Genomic DNA, 20,771 nt, shown 5'->3' with positions numbered 1-20,771 from the left:
CCTCCAACCCCTGGCAGCCATACCCTGTTGCTTGGGAGAGTTAGAGGTCTAGGGGGATCATGCCACCCCTACTCAGGCAAGACATCCTGCAGTCACATCTTTGAGGCCCACTAGCCAGCCTCTAAACCAGGGGTCTCAAACTCGCGGTCCGCCGAACAATTTTGTGCGGCCCGCAGACTAATCCACAAAGTTCAAAATATTTTGGATAAAATTAAGTAAGCCCATGGATTAGTCTGCGGGCCGCACAAAATTGTTCGGCGGGCCGTGAGTTTGAGACCCCTGCAAACCATTGCTCTGTCCACATCTGGACCAGGAGTGCCCTTTTTCCTCCTGGCCACCTCTTCCTGAGGCCTTCCATGATTACCCATCCAAGTGGGGCAGAAAGAGCACACCCTCTGCTCAGCTCCCAGGGTGCTTTGTTTTTGCTGCTTCTGTGGCCCTTCTGGAGACATAGGCCCTTCAAATAGGCAGTTATTATCATGGTGAAACAAGCAAACTCTCCCCCTTCCCAGCTCTCTCCTCTACCCCCTGGGTGGCAGAGAGTGGCCTGTGGAGTTCGAGTTAGATTTGAATCCCAGCTTTACCACTTGTTGACTCTGTGGTCTTGGGAAAGTGACTTGTGCCATCAAGCCTCAGTCACTACATCTGTGAAATGGGGGTGACTCATCTAAGCTCTGAATGGGATCATTGTGAGGATGACGTGAGGGCAGGTTCAGAGTGCTCTGCCCAAGACCTTGTAAAGGGTCCTCAGCCAGGGTGACTCTGCTCCCAGGAGATATTAGACAGTGACTGGGGACATCTGTGGTTGTCTCTGGTGTCCACAGTGCCAAGGTGGAGGCCTTCCTGTGTAATAAATACTCACTGAATGATGGCTGGTCTCAGCAGAACTAAGCACTCTGTTCACCACATACTCTCATTGACCACCCTATTCTGGGTCCCTGGAGATCCAGCAGTCAGCTAGAGTAGGATTCCTCCACAGCCTTTGGCTTGCCCCTCAACCTGCTTCTCTTATATCACACTTGGATAACCCACAGTGGAGCTGGCATTCCAGTGGGGCTTGGCCTTGTTTGTTCTACAGATGGATGCTCAGATGGGCAACACACAGGCCTGCCTATTCATTGACAAGTATGTGTTTCAGTGGGAACAGACAGGCATGTGTATATCTTCGATGAGGGTATAAAGGATGCTCAGATGGGGACTTGTAGATGTGTGTGTTGAGAGAAAGATGGCTGCTCAGATGGGGGATATTACAGGCTAAATGGAGAGGCAGGAGCTTAGATAGAGGACACATAGCATGTGTTAACTGGCAGCAGTGGCTCAAATGGGGTATTGCAGGCCTGTTTGCTGAACAAATGGGGGATGTCCCAGTGCAGGGGTGCAGGCTCAGGGCCCTCCAGAGCCTGCTCAGGAGCACGAAGGATTAGTTTTGCGGCCTTGCGGCACCTGCCAGCCCCCCCCCCATGCTCTGCCCTGCTCCCAAAGGCCCCATCTCAGGAAGCTGGGGGGGGCGGGGGGGCAGGAGGCAGGTCCACAACAGGCTATTTCCATCCAGGACAGGCTGTTCTAGGAAAACCTCCTAAGTGAGCGCCTGGTTCTGCTGCAGCCCTGAACCAGCAGAAAACCTGCCACCGCTCCTGCACATTCACACACACACACACACACACACACACACACACACACAGTCTTCAGGGCCAGCCTCCTCTCCTGCCGACAGCCCTCTATAAAACCAGCTCCTCCTGTCCCCTGGAAAAACCCTGGCCTGGCTCCCAAGGCCCTGCTGTCCCACAGGCAGCAGGGTTTGTAACAGCAAAAGCAGTAGCCATCGGGGGCCTGGTTCCCAGGAAACCACAAGGTAAATGGTACAACAGCATGGTGGGTGGGACAGGGCTGGGGAACATGAACAGATGCCCACCCATAGAACCATGGGAAGGAGTTCCCAGAAACAGTGACGTTGTGCTTCGGAGGAGAACAGAGGTTCTAACTGAGGTGACTCTACCCACAGGGGACAATGGCCATGGCTAGAGACATATGGGGTTGGAGGAGGACTGCTGACATTGAGTAAGCACCCCACAGTGCCCAGGACAGTCCTGATATCAGCAGTGCTGAGAAGTTCCTGAAGCAGGGGTCCTTGTGCTAGGTGGCAGGAAAGTCAAACCTCATCATGGTCTCAACAGATGTATTTCACTCTAAAATAAGTTTTAAAAATAATTTCTAAACACATATTTCTGGGCCCCACTTCTTTGAGATCCTAATTCCAGGAATGGGGCCAGGCCCAGGACTTTGTATTTTTTCAGGCACACCATCATCCTTAGCGCTCACATTCGAAGGATGGCAGAGGTGGGTGTTCAGGGAAGAAGGCAAGGGGCATTTACAGTCCTTCAGGGCTAATGTGTGCCTAGCCCTGCTGTGGTACATCCTCTGTATCATGATGACAGCAGCTCCTTCCTGAGGCAGTGTTTGGTCTGTGCCAGGGTCTCCATGGGTTCTACATGTGTCTGTTTTATACCATTAGTTTGTTCATTTATTGAGAAGGTGGGAGGGGCTGAGCTATCAGGGTTCCTGAGGGCCAGGGCAGGGGAGGTAGTGAGGCCCCATCTTCAGAGGAATGACAGCAAGTAATTCTAGCAGGTGGGCGTGCACCAGGCCCTGGTCTAATGGCTTCATGTGTTGTATTTCATTTAATTCTTGCAATGACCCTGCAAAGAGGGTTCTCTTCCTTCCCCTGTAAGGATGAGGTAGTGCAAGCACAGTGGCTCAGGTGCTTGTCTATGTTTTAGCTCGCTAGGGTCTGACCCTCCTGTATGCACACCCTGCTGCCTTCTCCAAGGCTCTGGCATCCCCTGGGAGGACCTAGCTCTGGAGAGAGAAAGATGGGGGACCAGGTTGGGCCATCAGGAGCCTGTGTTGGCATCAAGGTCGTGGACCCTGGGCAGCTCCCTTCTCAGGTCTAAGCCTCAGTTTGCTCCACCTGTAAAATAGACCCACAGGCTGCCAGGGGAAAGGGGCAGGGGCTCGGGTCAGGAGGATGGGATCCTGGGCATGGACCCACCCTGCCTGTAGTCCTTTGACCCTCTGGCCTTTTCCCACACAGGCATCTCGTCCCCGGTGAAGAAAACAGAGATGGACAAGTCACCTTTCAACAGCCCATCTCCCCAGGACTCGCCGCGCCTCTCCAGCTTTACCCAGCACCACCGGCCCGTCATAGCCGTGCACAGTGGTGAGCACCATGGGCCACAAGTGGGGAGGTGTGCCTGGGTACTCTTTTCTGTTCCTTTGAGGCCAAAGTAGTCCCACCGGCTGTCTGAGCATGAGTCCTATTGCATAGTCTCTCTGCCAGGCAAGAAACTCTGGCGGTGCCATGGTGGAGAGCACCTGGGCCTGACTTTTTCTTTGGACTTCAGTTTTCCCTTTTGCATGAGGAGGCACAGCCTGTGGTGTGCCCCTAAATCTGCTTCCCTTATGTCTCATTCAAATAAACAAGCCACAGCCTGACCGGTGGTGGCTCAGTGGATAGAGCATTGACCTGGGACACTTGAGGTCTCAGGTTCGAAACCCCGAGGTCACTGGCTTGAGCATGGGATCATCAACATGATCCCATGGCCCTGATTTGAGCCCAAAGGTTGCTGGATTGAGCAAGGGGTCATTGGCTCCATTGGAGCCCCCCTAGTCAAGGCACATATGAGAAGCAATCAATGAGTAACTAAAGTGATCCAACTACAAGTTGATGCTTCTCATCTCTCCCTGTCTGTCTGTCTCTTTATGTGTATGTGTGTGTCTCTCTTTCTCACTAAAAACAAAAACAAAAAAAAACAACGAACCTACAGACAGATGACAGTGTTGGGTGGTTGCAGAAGGAGGTAGATACACCTGGCACATAGCCAGACATACATAGGGCACGCGGGTGAAATGGGCACTCCCGGCCACACAGACAGTAATTGCCACACTAAGAGGGAGACAAAACTCCAGCAACCACAGAGTGTAAGTTGAGCCAGGCACTCTGCACTTAGGCCCTCACTAATGTTACCTGTTAATTGGGGCTCCCCCTCCCAGGGCTGTCCTTAGGACTGAATGACTTAAATTGTGGTAATATCACCTGTTACCCCATTATTCTGTTGATAATGACTTGGTTTCCATACAAGGGCAGACATACATACGGGGAGACAGGCAGAAGTTAACACAGCACAGTAGTTTAGATCAGCGGCTGGCAAACCATGGCCCTCAGAGCCTCTTCTTATAAAGAAAGTTTTATTGACCCATGGCCATAGCTTTTAGGTCAAGTGGTGGCTTTCAGGCTGTGGCAGAGTTCAGTATCTATAACAGAGAACGTGTGGCCCAAAGAGCCAAAAGTATGTACTATCTGGCCAGACGATGGAGGAGAGGAAGGGCGAGTGACAGTCAACGGGCACAGGGCTTCTTACCATACCCACAGGGGATGGTAAGAATGTTCTGGAATTAGAGAATAAATATACTAAAAGTCAATTATTTAGAAAAAGAAAAAAAGCAGATACCACAATGAAATATTTGGTTATAAAAAGGAGTGAAGCACTGATATTCGCTACAACATGGATGAACCTTGAAACCATGCCGCTGAGTGAGAGAACCAGACACAAAGTCCACAGTGTGATTCCATATGCAAGATGTCCAGAACAGGCGGATAGATGCACAGAAACAGGACGTGGTTGCCAGGGGTGGGGGTGGCTGCTGATGGAATGGGGCTTCTTTTGATGATGGTGAAAATTTTCCAAGAGAGATTGTTGTGATGGTTGCACAGCTCTGTGAATGTGCTAAAAACCATTAAATTATATACAGGGGTATATTTTATGTACGGAGGTGGGCAAACGTAGGCTTACAGTTCATGTGGAAAAAAATAGGTTATGATTATAACAGTGGCTTTATTAACTCAAAAGAATGTCACAATGGCACAGTGTACTAAGTACAACCTCGTAAGTACTCAGATTGCTGGCCTTCATAATTTACACATTCTTGTAGTATTTAAAAATCAGTAAACAAACCTGAATTTTAGTCACCTGCTCGGGTTAGCCCCACTGCCTCCTAAGGTGGTTGAATTCAAACCTACTTTTGCCCACCCCTGTATACTATGTAAATTATATCTCAATTTTTAAAAATATTGACCAGCCTGACCTGTGGTGGCGCAGTGGATAAAGCGTCGACCTGGAAATGCTGGGGTCGCCGGTTCAAAACCCTGGGCTTGCCTGGTCAAGGCACATATGGGAGCTGATGCTTCCAGCTCCTCCCCCCTGTCTCTCTCTCCTCTCTCTCTCCCCCTCCCTCTCTTCTCTCTAAAATGAATAAATAAAATAAATAAATAAATAATTAAAAAAAAAAAATTGACCACCCAGCTCTTTACAGAAAATGCTAGCCAAGTCCAAGGTTAGGGTGTGGGCCATGGGGCCAGAAGACCTAGGTTCCAACCCTGGGTCTGCCATCTGCTTGCTATGTGGTGTGGAGCAGGTGACAAAATCTTTGAGAGCAACCATGTCATTCTCTGTTTTAAAAAAGCCCTGGCTCTAGCTGTTTGGCTCAGTGGTAGAGCATCGGCCCAGTGAGTGAAAGTCCCAGGTTCAATTCCCGGCCAGGGCACACAGTAGAGGCGCCCATCTGCTTCTTTACCCTTTCCCCTCTCCTTTCTCTCTATCACTCTCTTCCTCTCCCACAGACAAGGCTTCATTTGAGCAAAAATTGGCCCAGGCGCTGAGGATGGCTCCATGGCCTCTGCCTTAGGCACTAGAATGGCTCCAGTTGCAACAGAGCAATGCCCCAGATGGTCAGAGCATCACCCCCTGGTGGGCTTTCTGGGTGGATCCTGGTCGGGCACATGTGGGAGTCTGTCTCTCTACCTCCCTGCTTCTCTCTTCAGGAAAAAGAAAAAAAAAACAGACCTGGTCCTGGCTGGTTAGCTCAGTTGTAGAGCATCAGCCAGGGGCATGTGGAAGTCCCAGATTTGATTGCTGCTCAGGGCACACAGGAGAAACGCCCATCTGCTTCTCCCCCTCTCCCCCCCCTCTTTTCTCTCTCCTCTCTCTCTCTCTCTCTCTCTCTCTCTCTCTCTTCTTCTCCCTTCCTGCAGCCGTGGCTTGATTAGAGCAAGTTGCCCCCAGGTGCTGAGGATGACTCCATAGCCTCTGCCTCAGGAGCTTAGAGCTTGGTTGTTGAGCAATAGAGCAACGCCCCAGATGGACAGAGCATCGTCCCATAGTAGGCAGGCCGGGTGGGTCCCGATTGAGGCACATGCGGGAGCCTGCCTCTGCCACCCTTCCTCTCACTAAATAAAAAATGTATATTAAAAGAAACAAACAGCCTGGCTGGTTGGCCTCAGCCTAGCACTGAGGATAGCTTGGTTGGTCCAAGTAGCAACCTTAGACAGGGTTGCCAGGTGGATCCTGATTGGGGTGCATGTGGGAATCTGTCTCTCTATTTCCCCTCCTCTCACTTAAAAAAAAAGCAAAAACAGGGATGATATCAGAGCCCTGAGGGTTTTTCATGAAAGTCAATAAGTTTGAGCATGTGAGTGACAACAGGGCCTGGCTATAACAGGCACTGCTGGGTCCTGCTGCTGTCATTATTGTCAAATGCACCGAGATACAGTTGCAACCTGCAAGTGCATTCACAGGGAGAAAACAGACTGCCCAGAGCCCTCCAGTAACTACTCCTTTCTATCTCTGCAGGGATAGCCCGGAGCCCTCACCCATCCTCCGCCCTGCACTTCCCCACCACCTCCATCCTGCCCCAGACGGCCTCCACCTACTTCCCTCACACAGCCATCCGCTACCCACCTCACCTCAACCCCCAGGACCCACTCAAAGATCTCGTCTCACTGGCCTGTGACCCGGCCAGCCAGCAACCTGGACCGGTGAGTTTGAGGGGTACAGAGTTCCGCTCCTGCACGGGGCTCCAGGTGGCCTCCTGGGGCCTGGGCTTCTCAGGACCTTCTGGCATGCATCCTCTATTTGGAATGGGTTTATGAAGGCGGAGGTCAACGGTTTTCGTCTGGAGCACTTGGAACGGGGCTGGTGCAGAATTTGGGCTTTTCAGATGTTAGGATTGACAGCATGTATTTTATGAAATGCTTTGAAATCAAACATGGTCCTGTGGTTGCAGCTTAGGCCCACTTTTGCCAAACTTCCACCGAAAGCTTTTGGTGTTCAGAGCTTTCCGGACTTTGAAACTGCTGGCAAGGCGGTGGATGGCTCAGTCGTGGTAGTGAATGAGGAAGCATATGGACCACCCATAAGGTCGACCCATGTTGTTTAGGACCCGGCTGCATCTTGTGGAAGGAAACCAAGTGGGTATAAAGTGGCTTAAGGAGGAGACAAAGGGAGTGCAGTCTCAGGATGCTGGAGGCCCACTGGGCCTGTGGTACCCACCAAATTCATCCAGCCATGCCAACCTCATCCCCCAGCAGGACCGTGGACAGCAGCCCAAGGCAGAGGGGGTGCGGCCACCTTAACCACCTGTCTCTCTGTTCCCCTCAGTTAAATGGAAGTGGTCAGCTCAAAATGTCCAGTCACTGCCTTTCTGCTCAGATGCTGGCACCCCCACCCCCTGGGCTGCCGAGGCTGGCGCTTCCCCTTGCCACCAAACCCACCTCCGAGGGAGGAAGCACGTCACCGACCTCGCCCTGTAAGCACTCGGGAAGCGGTGCCTGTGGCAGGGCGGGCATCCCCAAGGGGCCCCCTCCACTCCCCTCCCCGACTGCTGGCGTTGGGGTCTCAGGCCCATTCTGGCAGGCACTGGCAAGTTCCGTGGGTCCCAGATAGAGGCCTAGGGGAGGCCACAGGGGCAGGCCCACATGGGGCCAGGACAGCCTTAGGGGGCAGCAGGGGCAAGTTTGTAGTCTTCCCCAATTGGTCAAGTGGCCTGGGGTCCCATGTGCTCACTCCAGACCCCTAAGCCCTCCTCTATGCAGCAAGCAGCTTACAAGAGAAGATCCCTAACTGGTAGCCCGAGGGCCAGACCTGGCTCCCAGCTGCCCTTTATGAAAATGAGACTGTTGTTGTGTTGAAATCAGGACATTTTACGTAAGAACTCCAGAGTTTTAAATTCTTGGGGGAAAGCGACTACAACAGGCCCTGTGCCTGCCAGTGACCAGGGCTGAGCCATACCTGTAGATGGGACAGTTCCCACTTGACCACCCAGAATGCCCTGAGTGAGCCTTGCCTTCTAGAACTTTCTATTCTTGAAGGGGTCCAGGTGGTAGCCTGGCAGAAACCCCTAGATTGGTCTCTTCACCTTCTAGAACTTTTCTGTCTCTGGATATGGCTGCAGATTACAGTTCACTGGCCCTATATGCTCTCCCCCCATCTGGGTCAGAGTTAGGCTTGGAAGCCACTTCCAGGTTCACTGTTCTGGGGTCTGCCCATCAATGGATTCTGAGCCCAGACTCTCCCTGGACCCCAGAGTTGGCTTGGGTGGGCCGTCCACATTTTTCCAGGCTGCCTTGCTTGGGGTCACCGATCCCACCATCCTCCCAGTGCCCAGAACATCTGTCCTTCCCCCTCTGGCTGAACAGTCCCAGCTGGGCAGGCTCAGAGCCCCCAGGCTTCTTCTCAACGTCTCATTCCACCCCTCACCTCCTTTTTGAGTGTCACTCTCTCTCTCTCTTCATTGCTCCCTAAATGAGATTTCTCTCCCCACCCAAGCCAGAGGGGCCAGCAGTTTGATCTGGACCCTGTGGGCCTCCTTCCTTGCATGCAACACCCCCTGACCCCAGCATTCACTGCCTGCCAAGACCCAGGGGAGCCTCAGGTACAGATGGGCTTTGTCTGAACACCACATGCAGTGCGGGACGCTGGGTTCGAATTCTGCCTCTGCAACTCACTCCCTGTGTGACCTTGGGCAAATGTCCTCCCCTCTCTGAGCCTCAGTTTTCTCAGCTGCAAAATGGGACAGTCACAATACCAGACTTGTAGGACAGTAGAGAATGAGTCAGTGAAATAGATCGGGGAGCACATTTATTGTGACAGGCACAGAGTAGGTCATGTGATACCAGCTACCCGCTTTCTTATCTGTGAAATGGGGAAAATAATTATGTTGGTTTCATTAAGGCCACTGAGGGTTAAATTGAATTATGCCCAGTGCCTGGCATACAATAGACACTTAAGGATGCAGAATAAATATGGATTCCCTCGTCTTCCCAGCACCAGATTCTTAACTACAAGTTTAGCCTGCTTTCTCCCATAGCCCCCTGAGCCTCACTGCTTACCATTTACCTTCACCCCAACCAAGATCACACAGGGACCCTCCACCACCCCAATCCCAGCCTGTCTGAGGCCCCTGACCCATGGCGGCACCCAGCCATGAATTATTCACTTGCCCACAAAATGTGATGGGCGAAATTAAAATACAAATACATACATATATGTGGCTGCATATACCCAGTCTTCCCCATGCCTCTGCAGGAGGAAAATTAATAAATAAAATAGCCTCAATAATTGATGGCACCCCGCGCGGGATGCAGTCTGCCGTTGCAGGATGGACCAGGCAGTGGAACACCCTGAATAATTCATAGGCATTTTCTGAATTATGAATCTTTCATCCTGCGCCTTCACTCCCAGCAGACACCCCTCCCGAGTGACCCTGGGGTCCTGCAACTGTGGGCTTTTCTGGGTTCCCGGATTGGCCAAGGGAGGGCACTGGGTACTCTGTGACCCTGGGCAGCAGCCACCCTCTCTGGGTGCTCCCGTGTGGCCCCTTTCGCTAATGGGCTCTCGGTCTCTCTCCTCCCTGCAGCCTACTCTACGCCCGGCACGTCCCCTGCAAACCGTTCCTTTGTGGGATTAGGACCAAGGGATCCAGCGGGCATTTATCAGGCACAGGTAGGGGCCAAGAGGCCGGCTGGTGGCGGGGAGGGAGGGCCAGGGCAAAGGGGCCAGCCTGGGTGTAAAGGGAGAGGCCAGCCTGCTGGGTCCCATGCCACACACCCAGCCCCCCTCCCTGTCATACCCATGGCATAGTGGCCATTAAGCATGGCAGAGGGACCAACCTCCCATACCCTTTCAGGGCCTTAAGTATGGCTGTAGCGCCAGACCCTGCTTGCAGCTTGCTTCTGGGAGACCCTCAAGGGCTATTGCAACCGCAGGCCCATTTGTACAGATGGGGAGACTGAGGCCCACAGAGGTGAGGGGATTTGCCCAGGATCACACAGCACAGCAGCCCAGGCTTTCAACCCCCCCCCCCTCATCTCTTCCATGTATCAGCCAGAGGGACCACGGGGGTGGAGGACTCCAGGACGCCAGGGACAGGTGGGAAAACTGAGGTAGCCTGTGCTAAGTGCTGGGGCCTCCCAGGAAAGCGTGCACACCCCCACCTCAGGCTACAGCCTGTGAGGCAGGGAAGTTGGCAGCAGGGGCAGAGTCAGCAGCTGAGTGTGCACCAGGGTGTGGGAGGAAGACAAGCTGAGCACACCAGGAGGCTCAGCGAGGAGGAGCAAGTTGCCCGAGACTGCACAGTGGTGGAGGACGGAGCCTCGATGGACCCAGAGCTAGGACTGGCTCCCGGCATCTGGTGGAATGGGAAGTGGCCTTAGCCCCCCACCCATGTGTCCTGACCCCAGCCCTCGGGTTAGGGTTCAAGTCTGTGCTGTGTGCAGGCCAGAAGTGTGTTAGCAGATGTTGTCCGAGGCTGGTGGCTAGACCCCAGAATCCAAATTCCCAGTGCATGTTGGGAAGATTACAGACTGTAAAATAGACCAAGGACAGCAGCAACTTCCACAGGGCCCCTGTGGCCCAGATGCACAGAGCACCCCACCCAGGGCTCCCCAACAGCTCTGAATCACCAGAGCCACAGAGCATGGAGATAGACCCTCCAGCCACTGTGAGAGAGCCCCTTGCAACAGAGTCCACAGGCAGGGATGGGGAGGAGAGGGAGAGGTAGCCACATCTCCCATTCTCAGCTGAGGTCAGAGTCAGCCATGATGCCCAGGCCTAAGGAGCTGCCTGCCATGCAGCCTAGCGTCCTGGGGACCGTCCAGGGCTGGCCTGGTCACAGCTCAAGGGGTAGAATGTGTGGGAAGGGCCTGACCGTCCCCCTCCCCACTGCTCAGGTCCTCACACCCAGCCCTACTTTGCCCACTCTGAACCTCTGTCTCTCTTGACCGTGGGCACCTCCAGGGGAGCCTCTGAAGGGCATGGAGTGTTAGGGGACCAGTTTCATCCAGAAAGGGCACCGAAAGGCCAAAGCAACCCAAACCCTCCTATTAAGCTTTCAGCTTTGCAGAACCCTAGCCGGAGTCCAGACAGAGGACTCACTTGGTAAGGGTCACCCAGAAAGCTGAGGCAACCCCAGGACTTGCACTTTGGGTTGGGCCCCCCATAGCCACCTTCTCTATGTTCCAGCAGTGTGGATGCCCCGCCCCTCCAGTGCTCAGGGAGCCAGGCGTCTCCTCTCTTCCACCCCACCCCACATCCCTCCCCACGGGAGGCTGGGAACGTCCTGATTGCTTCAGAAACCAAATAAAAACAACAGGGAAGGGGCCCTGTCTGCCTAACCCTTCCCCAGCCACCCTCCACCTCACCTCCTCCATTACCAATCTCTACATGAGAGGGCCACCGCAAATGGACAGCCTGAAGGGGAGGGAAACCGAGGCAGGCAAGGACAGGCACCTTTGCTTCTACATGCTTCTCGTTGTCCTTTCTTGGTCAGGGGGATGATGAGGAGCCAGAGAGGGTGGGACAGGGTTGGTGAAGCTCCAAGGAGGAGGCCTTCAGGGTGCTGCCTGGGTGGGGAGGGTTTGGATCCCAGTAGCAAAGGCTGGCGAGGCAGAGAAGGATAAGGGTGTCTAGACCAGGACTCATCACTAACAAAGGTGGGAGGTGATGCAGAAATAGCCGGAATGTGGAAAACTTTGCGCACTTTGGCTGGGGGCTGGGGGGAGCCAAGGAAGGGTTTAGAGTGAGGGAGGGGCACGTACAGTCAGGTCTGGAAATTGGAAAGAATTTTCTGGGACTGGTGTTGTGGGGAACAGGGAGGCATGGAAGTGAGATGACAGATTGATGAGAGACTCCCAAGAAAGCCTGGGTCGTGGGGGAGGCAAGACCCCAATCTGGGTGAACAGGAAGGGCAGTCCTGGAGGGCTCCCCACCGGCACCAAGCTGGCTAAACCCTGGGTCACTGGACTAAGGGTACCCCAACCCCCAGGTGGGGTCATATCCTCCCCTTCCCCCACAGAAGGGAAGGAAGGGGGGAGGAGGAAGCTGTAAGACCCGACTCCCTCCTCTCAGAGCCCCCGCACAATGGCCTCAGAGCTTAGAGGCCTCTGGTTTCTGGCCCAGTCAGCATTTCTGCCTCCGCCTTCATTATTCCTGGCGGGTTTGCTTTCCTCTGCCCCACCACCCCAGCCTGCTGTGGCCTCTCTCCCTCCCCACGAACCTCCCTTCTGTCTTCTACTTCCACCTCCTTCCCTCCCCCAGCAATGCCCCCTCCCCTTGATCAATATTTCCTCTCTTCACAGTATCCCTCCCCCTGATCAATATCTCCTCCCCCAAGCAGTGCCCTGTCCCCCTAATCAATATTTCCTCCCCCATCAGGGCCCCCTCCCCTTGATTAATACTCCCTCCATTGGTCCCCTTCCTCTGATCAATATACCCTCCCTCTATTGGTCCCCTCCCCCTGATCAATATTTCCTCCCCCAAGAGTGCCCCCTCCTTTTGATCAATATCCCCTCCCTCCATCGGTGCCTCCTCCTGAACAATGTCCATTGATCTCCGCCTGGCCAATTACCCACCTTCTCTATACCTCCCATTCCCCATCCTTCACCATCAATCCCCAAGTCCTTAGCCTTTTATCACTTTGGCCCCCTGAGGAGGTTCCAAGGCCTCTGACACCACACCCCCTCCACTGTGTGATGGAATATCCCCAGGCCAAGCATTTTACACCAGACCTTTCTGTTCAGGAACCCATGAGACCCCTTCAGCAGATGAGTAAACAAAGGGTCAGAGGGGTTAAGCCACCACATCTCAAAACCACATTGGTGGCTCCTGCTGACCCAGGGGCTTGCCAGAGCCCAGACCTCACCCCTGGCACTACACTGCCTCAGTCTCCCTCTCAGCTGAGGGGGAGGATGTTGAATTGAGGGTGCCGCCCCCATTACTGGGGCCAGAGAAGGGCAGCTGGCCTAGAAGGGGAGGAAGGAAGGAGGGAGGAAGGGCCAAAGGGAGGCCAGCCACCACTGGAGAGGGCCACACCCAGAGTCTGTCTGGTTGCCAGGGGAAACCAGACATGAGGTAATGGCCAAGATGAACTTGAACTTGGTTGGAGGTGGGGGGCTGGGAACCACAGCGCCAGTTTGATGGGATGGCCCAGCCACTGCAGGACAGTTTGGTTGAAGGCCTGGCTGGAGGGATTGCAGTTGATTTACAGAAGGGGTGGGAGACCACACTGCCCTGCCCTCAGGGAGGGGGTAGTGGTCCCTGGCCCACCTTACACTGGCAGGTTGCGTTTCCAGGGGGGTGCTCTGTACAGCCGCTTCCCTGTGGAGACGGATACCAGAGCTGTCCAGTGCAAGCCTGGCCTCCCCTTCGGGAGCCTCCGTCTCCCACTTTGCAAAATGGGAGTCTTAACTTCCTGGAGGGCCAGACTAAGGGGTCAGTTCTTGGCAGAGCACAAATCAAGCACTGGAGCTTCTCAGGCCTGAGGGCAAATTCCAGTTTTCCATTGTCCACGCTGATGGCCTTGGGCAAATTACTTGACTTCTGTGATCCTCAGTTTTCTCCACTGCGAAACAGGGTTGCTCCTCCTTCACAAGGGTTTGGGGGGGATCATTAAATGGAAGAATGTTTGTTTAAAAAAAAATAGGAAGCAACCCTGGTCACAGTGCCTGAATAGGATGGCAGTAAACAGGATTGAGTTCCTGTTGCCAGCTGAGTGAACAAAACTTACAGGATGCTCAGGTAGATTTAAGTTTCAGATAAATGAAGGATTAAAAAAATTTTTTTTGGTATGTAAGTATATTCCAAAAGCTACACAGTGTATACTTATACTCAGTTACTGTGTTTTGTCTAGCAGCCCTGCTCACAAGGGTCCTTTACCCGTGGTCACGTAGCGAGTGATGACAGCTCTGAGCTGGGGGGAGACAGAGGTCCCAGGTTGGTGGGTGTGACGAGTGGCAGAGCCTGACCCGTTTCTTTCTCTCTCTCTCTCTCTCTGGGGCCGGCTAGTCCTGGTATCTGGGATAGAAGAGTTCTTCCCATGCCCTGCTCCTTCATCCCGGGGTTGCTGCACAGCTGGCCCCCCGCCCACGTTTTCGGTGGAAAGTTAGAGCAAGCAAGAACATCTCGCCGACTCCCAGCCCAGCCGAAAAGACAAAACATATAGACACATATACACAGGAGAAAAAAAAAAGAGAAAAAGGCCAAAAAAAAAGACAAACGGGAAAAAAAATCATAAAAATAAACCCACCCAAGCAAGAAGACAAAAGGTAAAGATGACAACGCTTCAGACTCTCGGGACGCCACGTTTAGACCTATCACCCTCGGCTGGACCTGCCACCCCTTGGCAGAGGGCACAAGGACATGACAGTGCCACAGGGGTCTCTCTAAGTTACTCATCTCTCCCTGCTGCTCTGGAAGGGCAGACGCCCGCCTCTGCCTCCGCCAGGACCAGGTGAGCGCAGCCTCATGCCTGTGCCCAGGCCCCATGGGGCAGGACACCCAGCAAGGCGACCTCTCCTCCACACCCCCATCGTCACCACCACCAAGATGTCAACCAGGCTTCCCGCACTGCTATTGGTGTTTCCAAGCAGGAAGGCAGGTGCCATGAGGCTGGGGTGGGCAGGGAAGTGACAAGGGCAGAAGAGGGTTGTGGGAGACCCCAGGCATCACCAGGGGACAAAGACACGTGGCAGATTCTTTCTCAGGAGTGTCCTGCGATCCTTCATGGGTTCTCTACCTGCCCCAAAGCGTGCACATGCTGGGCTGGCTCCGGACTTGGTCTTTCAGCCCCACGCCTGTCTGTTTGGGAGGAAAAGTCTCTATGCAATTGCCCCCCAGCCCCACCCAGCGGCATAGAAGGCCACCCCCCACCGGCACCCAAACGCCTGCGGCTGCATACCCCCAGGGGAGGGATCCACGTTGCACACACTGTAAGAAATGCACTTTCTAAGGAAGGGGCTGGGGGGCAGAATGGAAAGACCCAGAACTCCTCAAGAAAGGGGGTCATCTGGAGTTTCCATCCACTTACCCAGAGGAGGCAGGAGGTGAGAGCGAGTGGATTAAGTGCCTGATTCCCACCACCCACCCCTCTTTGTCCAGCTGAGACGTGAGAGTGGCCGTGGGCATCCCCACCCCTCCCCCACAACCCAGCCACCTCCAGCCCCTGACCCCTCATTGCTATGCTCCCCTCAGAGAGATGGGGACTCCCACAGTGGGCCCGAGGGGCAGAGCTGGGTGTCCCCCAAGCATCCTGCCATGCTGGGGCGTGGGGGTGGGATCTGGGGAAACCAGTGTGCCCCCCCACACGCCTCCTCTGCCAGTGCCTTACATCCTGGAACGACACCCCCTCCCTGGTGCCTCTCAGCCCAAAGGGGGACTACGGTTTGCACTTTTATCTCCCCCCAAAATGGGCGCAGCCGGGGAGGTGCATTGTAGCTGGGCCTTCGGAAGGACTGCAATCCATGTGATCTTGGATGGGGTGGGGGTTCTGGTGGAGGGGGGTGCCAGTGCCTCTGGGCCCCTGTGGCTGCATAGGGGACCTCCCATCTGCTAAGCATTTTCCGTTGAGCCGCTCCAAAAACACTAAGCTGGGGACACTGGGTGCCCCCCACCCCGGCTCCCCAGCCCCATCCTGCCCTCACCCTAGGATGGCCACCTTGGGTGGGGGGCCTGGGAGGGAGTGTTAGGTGTTCTAGGGTCACCAGGCCCAAACACAGGGACTCTTCCCAGCCCATTCACCTAAGCCCCCACTGGCCGCCTCCAGCCTCCATGCCTGGCGCTGAGGAATATCTACCCCACCAGAACCCCCACCCTGGGCCTAGGCCAAAGCTGTTGCCCTGGGCAAGGCCTCCACCTCATCTCCCAGCCTGGCCCCCTGCTCCTTCTCTTGGTACCCCCTGGCCTGGCCAGCTTCCCCCAATCTCCAGAAACCGGACTTTCCTCCCAAACCATCCCGAGGGGCTTGGTGAACCCACTTGATCATAAAGAGAAAGACCCAAGACCCTACTCCACCGACGCCCCCTCCCATTATCCAGAGGGGTTCAAAACCCTTGGCCCATCCATGGATCCCCAGGGCCCTTCCAGGTGGCCACTGGGGACCAAAGCATGGGCCGGTCTTCGGGAGGGCAGGAAGGGTGGGTCATGCAGCTAGGGTATCCAGAAGCTTCTCAGCTGGTAACCTTAGGGTGCAGGTTGGCGTGGTAGGGGAGGGGGCGCCTGGCAGCCCCCAGCGACCTAACTTTGCATGGTGCTTAGTCGAGGACTCCTGTGACCTGGCTCCTGCTGTCAGCTCGCGACAGCTGACATTGCATGGCAAACTATACCTGGCTCTGTCTCCCGCCCCAGCCCCACTGCTCCCCCTCCTCTTAAAAAAAAAAGATACAAAAAAATACCTTTAAAAAAGTCCCATGTTTCCTAATTTGCACGAAATTTTCTACCACATGATGTGCCTTGCCTTCCGAAAATAAGTATTACCTTTAAACAATATCAGCGCAAAGGTAGCTGCATGCCCTGCTCGTGTAGTTAAAAAGACAAAACAATGACATGAAATAAAAAGTAAAAATGGAAAAGGGATGTATTTCTATTTGTAAAAAAATAAGAACTTTATAAATTACACACTGAAAAAGCAATCCACAGAGCAATTGCCCCATGATCTGCCCCACCACTCACTCCCCACATGCCCTGGGCTCTGTCTCCATGGCTCCTGCTGCATTGGGGTGCTCCCTGGTGCTCCACCAACCCCGGCCCCACCCCTGGGCTCCAAGGGGTCATTTCTGAAGCCCCCACCCACAGCAGCAGACAGACCTCAGGAGTGTGCCCTGGCCCTTGGGCCACTGGCTAGTCCTCCAAATGCCAAGCATGCACACGCATGACCCCAGGCAATATCCCCATGGGGTGGCCACCCTGCTGACAACCACACTCCCCATCCTACTGCTCATGCAGGCTGGCATCCCTCTGGCTCAGGGTCAAATTGCTCACCCATCCCCAAAGAGGCCCCCTGTCTTCCCGTGTCCCCGTCCTTCTTGCCAAAGCACCCACTTGTCCCCCATCCCTGGAGATTGGCCTTGGGTGTCAGTTCCCTCCTGCCCTCTCCTTGTGCCCCAACACCCAGTTCTAAGTCTTCCAGCTGTGACTGTGGAGGGTATCTGGTATGAAACAAACAAAAAAACAAAAACCAAACTTGATATATGCAATATCTGTCTGTCTGTACCTGTAGGTCTAGCCCAGCCATCCGAGGCCCAGTTAGGGAGGCCAGTGGGGTCAGGGACAGTCAGAGGGACACCCCCTTATAAGCCTCTGTCTGGGTGGCTGGTGTCTTTTACATGTTTCCTCGTTTTGTTTTTCCTTTTCCTTTTTTATAAGTTTCAGTTTCCTCTACTTTTAACTCAATCAAAGATGACACAGTGGCAGACACTTAGCAGGGTGTCCTGGCGGGGAGGCCTAAAGGGCTGGGCTCTCCAACCTCAGCCCACCCCCTCAGGACCTTAACTGGACCCCCCCACAAGCATCTCCTGTGGGGACACACCAGTTGGACGATGGTCTCCATTTATTTGGCTGCCCCCTTGTTCTTGAGAATTGTCTCCAGAGCAGAGTGGGACTTAGCAGAAAGGTCCCGGCTTTCATTAGCTATCATATATGCTCATCCATGTTTTCTTCCTAAAAGATACTTCAGCAAGCCCCAAGGATCAGAGGGAGAGCCCAGACCTTGGCCTCAGCTGATCAAGACAGTGCCCTTAACTATCACTTGGGCAGTGAGACCAAGGCCATGTGTTAGTTTTCATGTGTCTGATTTCTGGTTTTTATTCTCTCCACCCGTCCTTCCTCCCGCAAGAGCTTTGCTGGGACCATTTTGTCCCTTGGTGGACTGCACCCCACAGCGTCACCCTCCCTTGCCCCTTGTTGTGCGATCTCGCCCTTCAGCATGTTGTTCTGTACTGTCAGCAGTCCTTCCAAGCCTGTTGTTATCCTGGGGTTGTTTGTTCCCATTTTTTGGAAAAGCTGCAGGATCCTCATTGGAGAAAACCCCCAGGCCCTTCACTTTAGGCAGAATAAGGCAGAAACACCAGGAACCAGACCCCTGACACACCTATGCAGTTTGGGTTTATGCCCTGAGGTAGCAATGGGAGACTTTGTTGGGTTCTTTTTTTGTGTATTTTCTTTTACATGTATGAAACTGACATCTCAAACCCCATACCCCCAAGCCCATGTCACCCACCACTCATCATCCACCCCCATCCATGCGAAGCCCCCCAGCCTGACCATTCGGGTCAGCTCATGCTGTGAGAAAGAATAGGAACACCTTCCAAACATATGCAGATTCCCCCATCCCCCTCTTGGGTAAGGGCACCAGATACCAGCCAGGGTGGACAGGGAGGTGTGAGTCATCCCGGCCCTATCTGACTGGGAACAGTGAGCAGGGTCACGGAGCCCAGGTCTGGAACTCAGGTTCTGGCTGAGTTCTGAGCCCCACCCTGAGCTAGACAATCAGACCTGAAAGGGACCCCAAAGGAGACTCAGAGGGGCTACTGCAGCTGCCCCAGGCAGCAGACAATTTCAGCCTCAGCCCCACAGATACCTCTCCCTGCTCCAGAACCTTCTGTCCCCGCAGACAGCAGTGTTCAAGGGACAGGCAGATTTGACTGGACAAAAGCCATTTAGGCAGGAGGACCCTGGGGCAATAAGCAACCGTCCAGCCCCCCCTAGAAGAGGCAGCACACAGGACCCCTTCCCCACTCCAGCTTCTTCAATGGTACTTTGACCTTCAGTATAGGGATATATATATATATGAATTTTTTTTCTTATTATACAGTGGCTACTTTTTATTTTGGCCTGGATTCTCTCTCTGAGACCCTGATTTTTACTTTTTGGACAGTGTTGGGAGAGAGGTTCCAGAGATCCAGCCTCTACCACCTTCTCCCATCTTGCCCCATTTCTACACCTTTGGACACTTCCTTAAGAGTCCCACTTCCAAGCTGACACAGCCTCCCCCCATCCACCCATCCTAAGCATTTCAGAGAGTGTGGGATCAAACTGGCTCCAGAGGCCCACCCCCACGCCCAGCAAGGCAGGGAGACAGACCCAAAGCCATACCAGCAGGACTTGTTGCCAGTGATACCAAAACAGACTTTTTCCAAGCAGTGCCTCACATGTCTGCTGGTGTGGCTTTGGGGTTCTCCCCAGCTCCCGGAGGTGGGGGCAGGCCTCAGGAAAGAGGAGGCAGGATATTACAGGAATAAGGGCTTCAGGAGGGGAAGGAAGTCACACACCCCCAAGCTACCACCCTTTCCACAGCCCTTCATTCACAACTCCTGGATAGAAGGAGAGCCACTGGAAAGGGGACAGGCGCTTCCTCCAATTAGGAACCCCAAAGCCCGCTCCCAGGATGCATCAACACTTTTATCTGTTGATCCTCCTATCTTGGGTCCCAGCCAGGCTCCCTGAAACCAAAGCTTCTTCAAGTCAAGGGGTCCTGGCCCCTGCCCCAAGCTTCCTGCCCTCTCACCCCCTAGAACCCTCCATGGGGGAAGGATAAGCAGAGTCTCTGAGTGAGGGACAGAACACAGTGGGGGGGGGGGGCTACAGGGAGAAGGGAGAAAGACCCATTTTCCTCTGAACTTACTTCCTCCCTCCCTCCCTCCCTTCCTTCCAACACTTTTGGTGGTGTTGTTCATTTTCTTTTTCCTCCAAGATATTTTTTGAGGTTATTTTCCCCTCGTTTTGTATTTTACTGATATTACAGGATAGTTTACTCCGTTTCTCGCTTTCCGCTTGCCGCCACACCAGGTAACAACACACACACACACCCTGTGCTCATGAACCTAAGTCAGGAGTGGCTCTGGCTGGGTCTGCTCCTCCTCCTCCCCAGTGTGGGGACCAGATGGGGGACAAGGGGACATCTGGGCAGACCTGAGCCCAGTCTTCTCCCTTTCCTGACTCACCTACCCTGCTCCCTCACATCATACTCTGATCATAACCTTGTATATTATGCAGTCATTTTGGTTTTTGCAGATGCGCCTAAGTACCATTTACAGAAAATTACTCTGGCTGTTATTATTTTGTTTCCCTATGAAAAAAAAAGAAAAAAGAAAAAAAGAAAAGAAAAAGGGGGGGGTTCCATAAAAGATTTAATAAAAGGCAAAAAAGAAAAATGTATAAAAATTAAACAAGCTATGCTTCGACTCTTTCTGGCTGCCTTGGGTGCTTTCTGTGTTGTGACCTGTCCTGTGCCAAAGTGAAGGGAAGAGGCTGGAGGGGTGCATGGCCACAGGAAACAGGGACCCCAACACTGTGGGTGAGCCAGCAGGTTTCCTTTAGATCAAATGTCCCCAAGGGACATTTCACAGTATCTGGGAACATGTCTGGTTTTAACTGGGGGAAGTTACTGGCATTGAATGAGTGGAGGCCAGGCTTCTGATCAACATCCCATAGTGCCCAGGACAGCCTCCCACAGAGGAAGATCCAACCTGAAAGGGGGGAGAGACCTGTTTTAGACAGTGGGTTTGGGTGAGCTCTGGGTCCAGGCCTTGCCAGCTGTGCCCCTGATGGCTCCGGTTGTCTTCTGTGATGGGATGCAAAGGTGCTCCTGCTCTCAGAAGCAAGGTTCTG

At 53.8% G+C, this 20,771-nt stretch overlaps 1 protein-coding gene across 4 annotated transcripts in view; it reads left to right on the top strand.

The window, feature by feature from the left end:
- Positions 1-20,349, top strand: part of NFIC (nuclear factor I C) — a 75,787-nt gene extending 55,438 nt beyond the window's left edge. For 2 of the 4 annotated variants that reach the window (XM_066276727.1, XM_066276724.1), the window contains exons 7-11: positions 3,092-3,217; positions 6,687-6,871; positions 7,494-7,641; positions 9,751-9,836; positions 14,175-20,349. In XM_066276727.1, the coding sequence (XP_066132824.1) occupies positions 3,092-3,217; positions 6,687-6,871; positions 7,494-7,641; positions 9,751-9,836; positions 14,175-14,192 (563 nt within the window). In that variant the 3' untranslated portion in view covers positions 14,193-20,349. The remainder of the gene's footprint in view (positions 1-3,091; positions 3,218-6,686; positions 6,872-7,493; positions 7,642-9,750; positions 9,837-14,174) is intronic. The other 2 variants (XM_066276729.1, XM_066276733.1) reach the window with 2 other exon arrangements.
- Positions 20,350-20,771: the final 422 nt, after the last annotated feature.

Source organism: Saccopteryx bilineata, chromosome 1 (assembly GCF_036850765.1).
Source record: "Saccopteryx bilineata isolate mSacBil1 chromosome 1, mSacBil1_pri_phased_curated, whole genome shotgun sequence".
Lineage (NCBI taxonomy): Eukaryota > Metazoa > Chordata > Mammalia > Chiroptera > Emballonuridae > Saccopteryx > Saccopteryx bilineata.
This window is presented reverse-complemented; position numbering and strand designations above follow the sequence as displayed.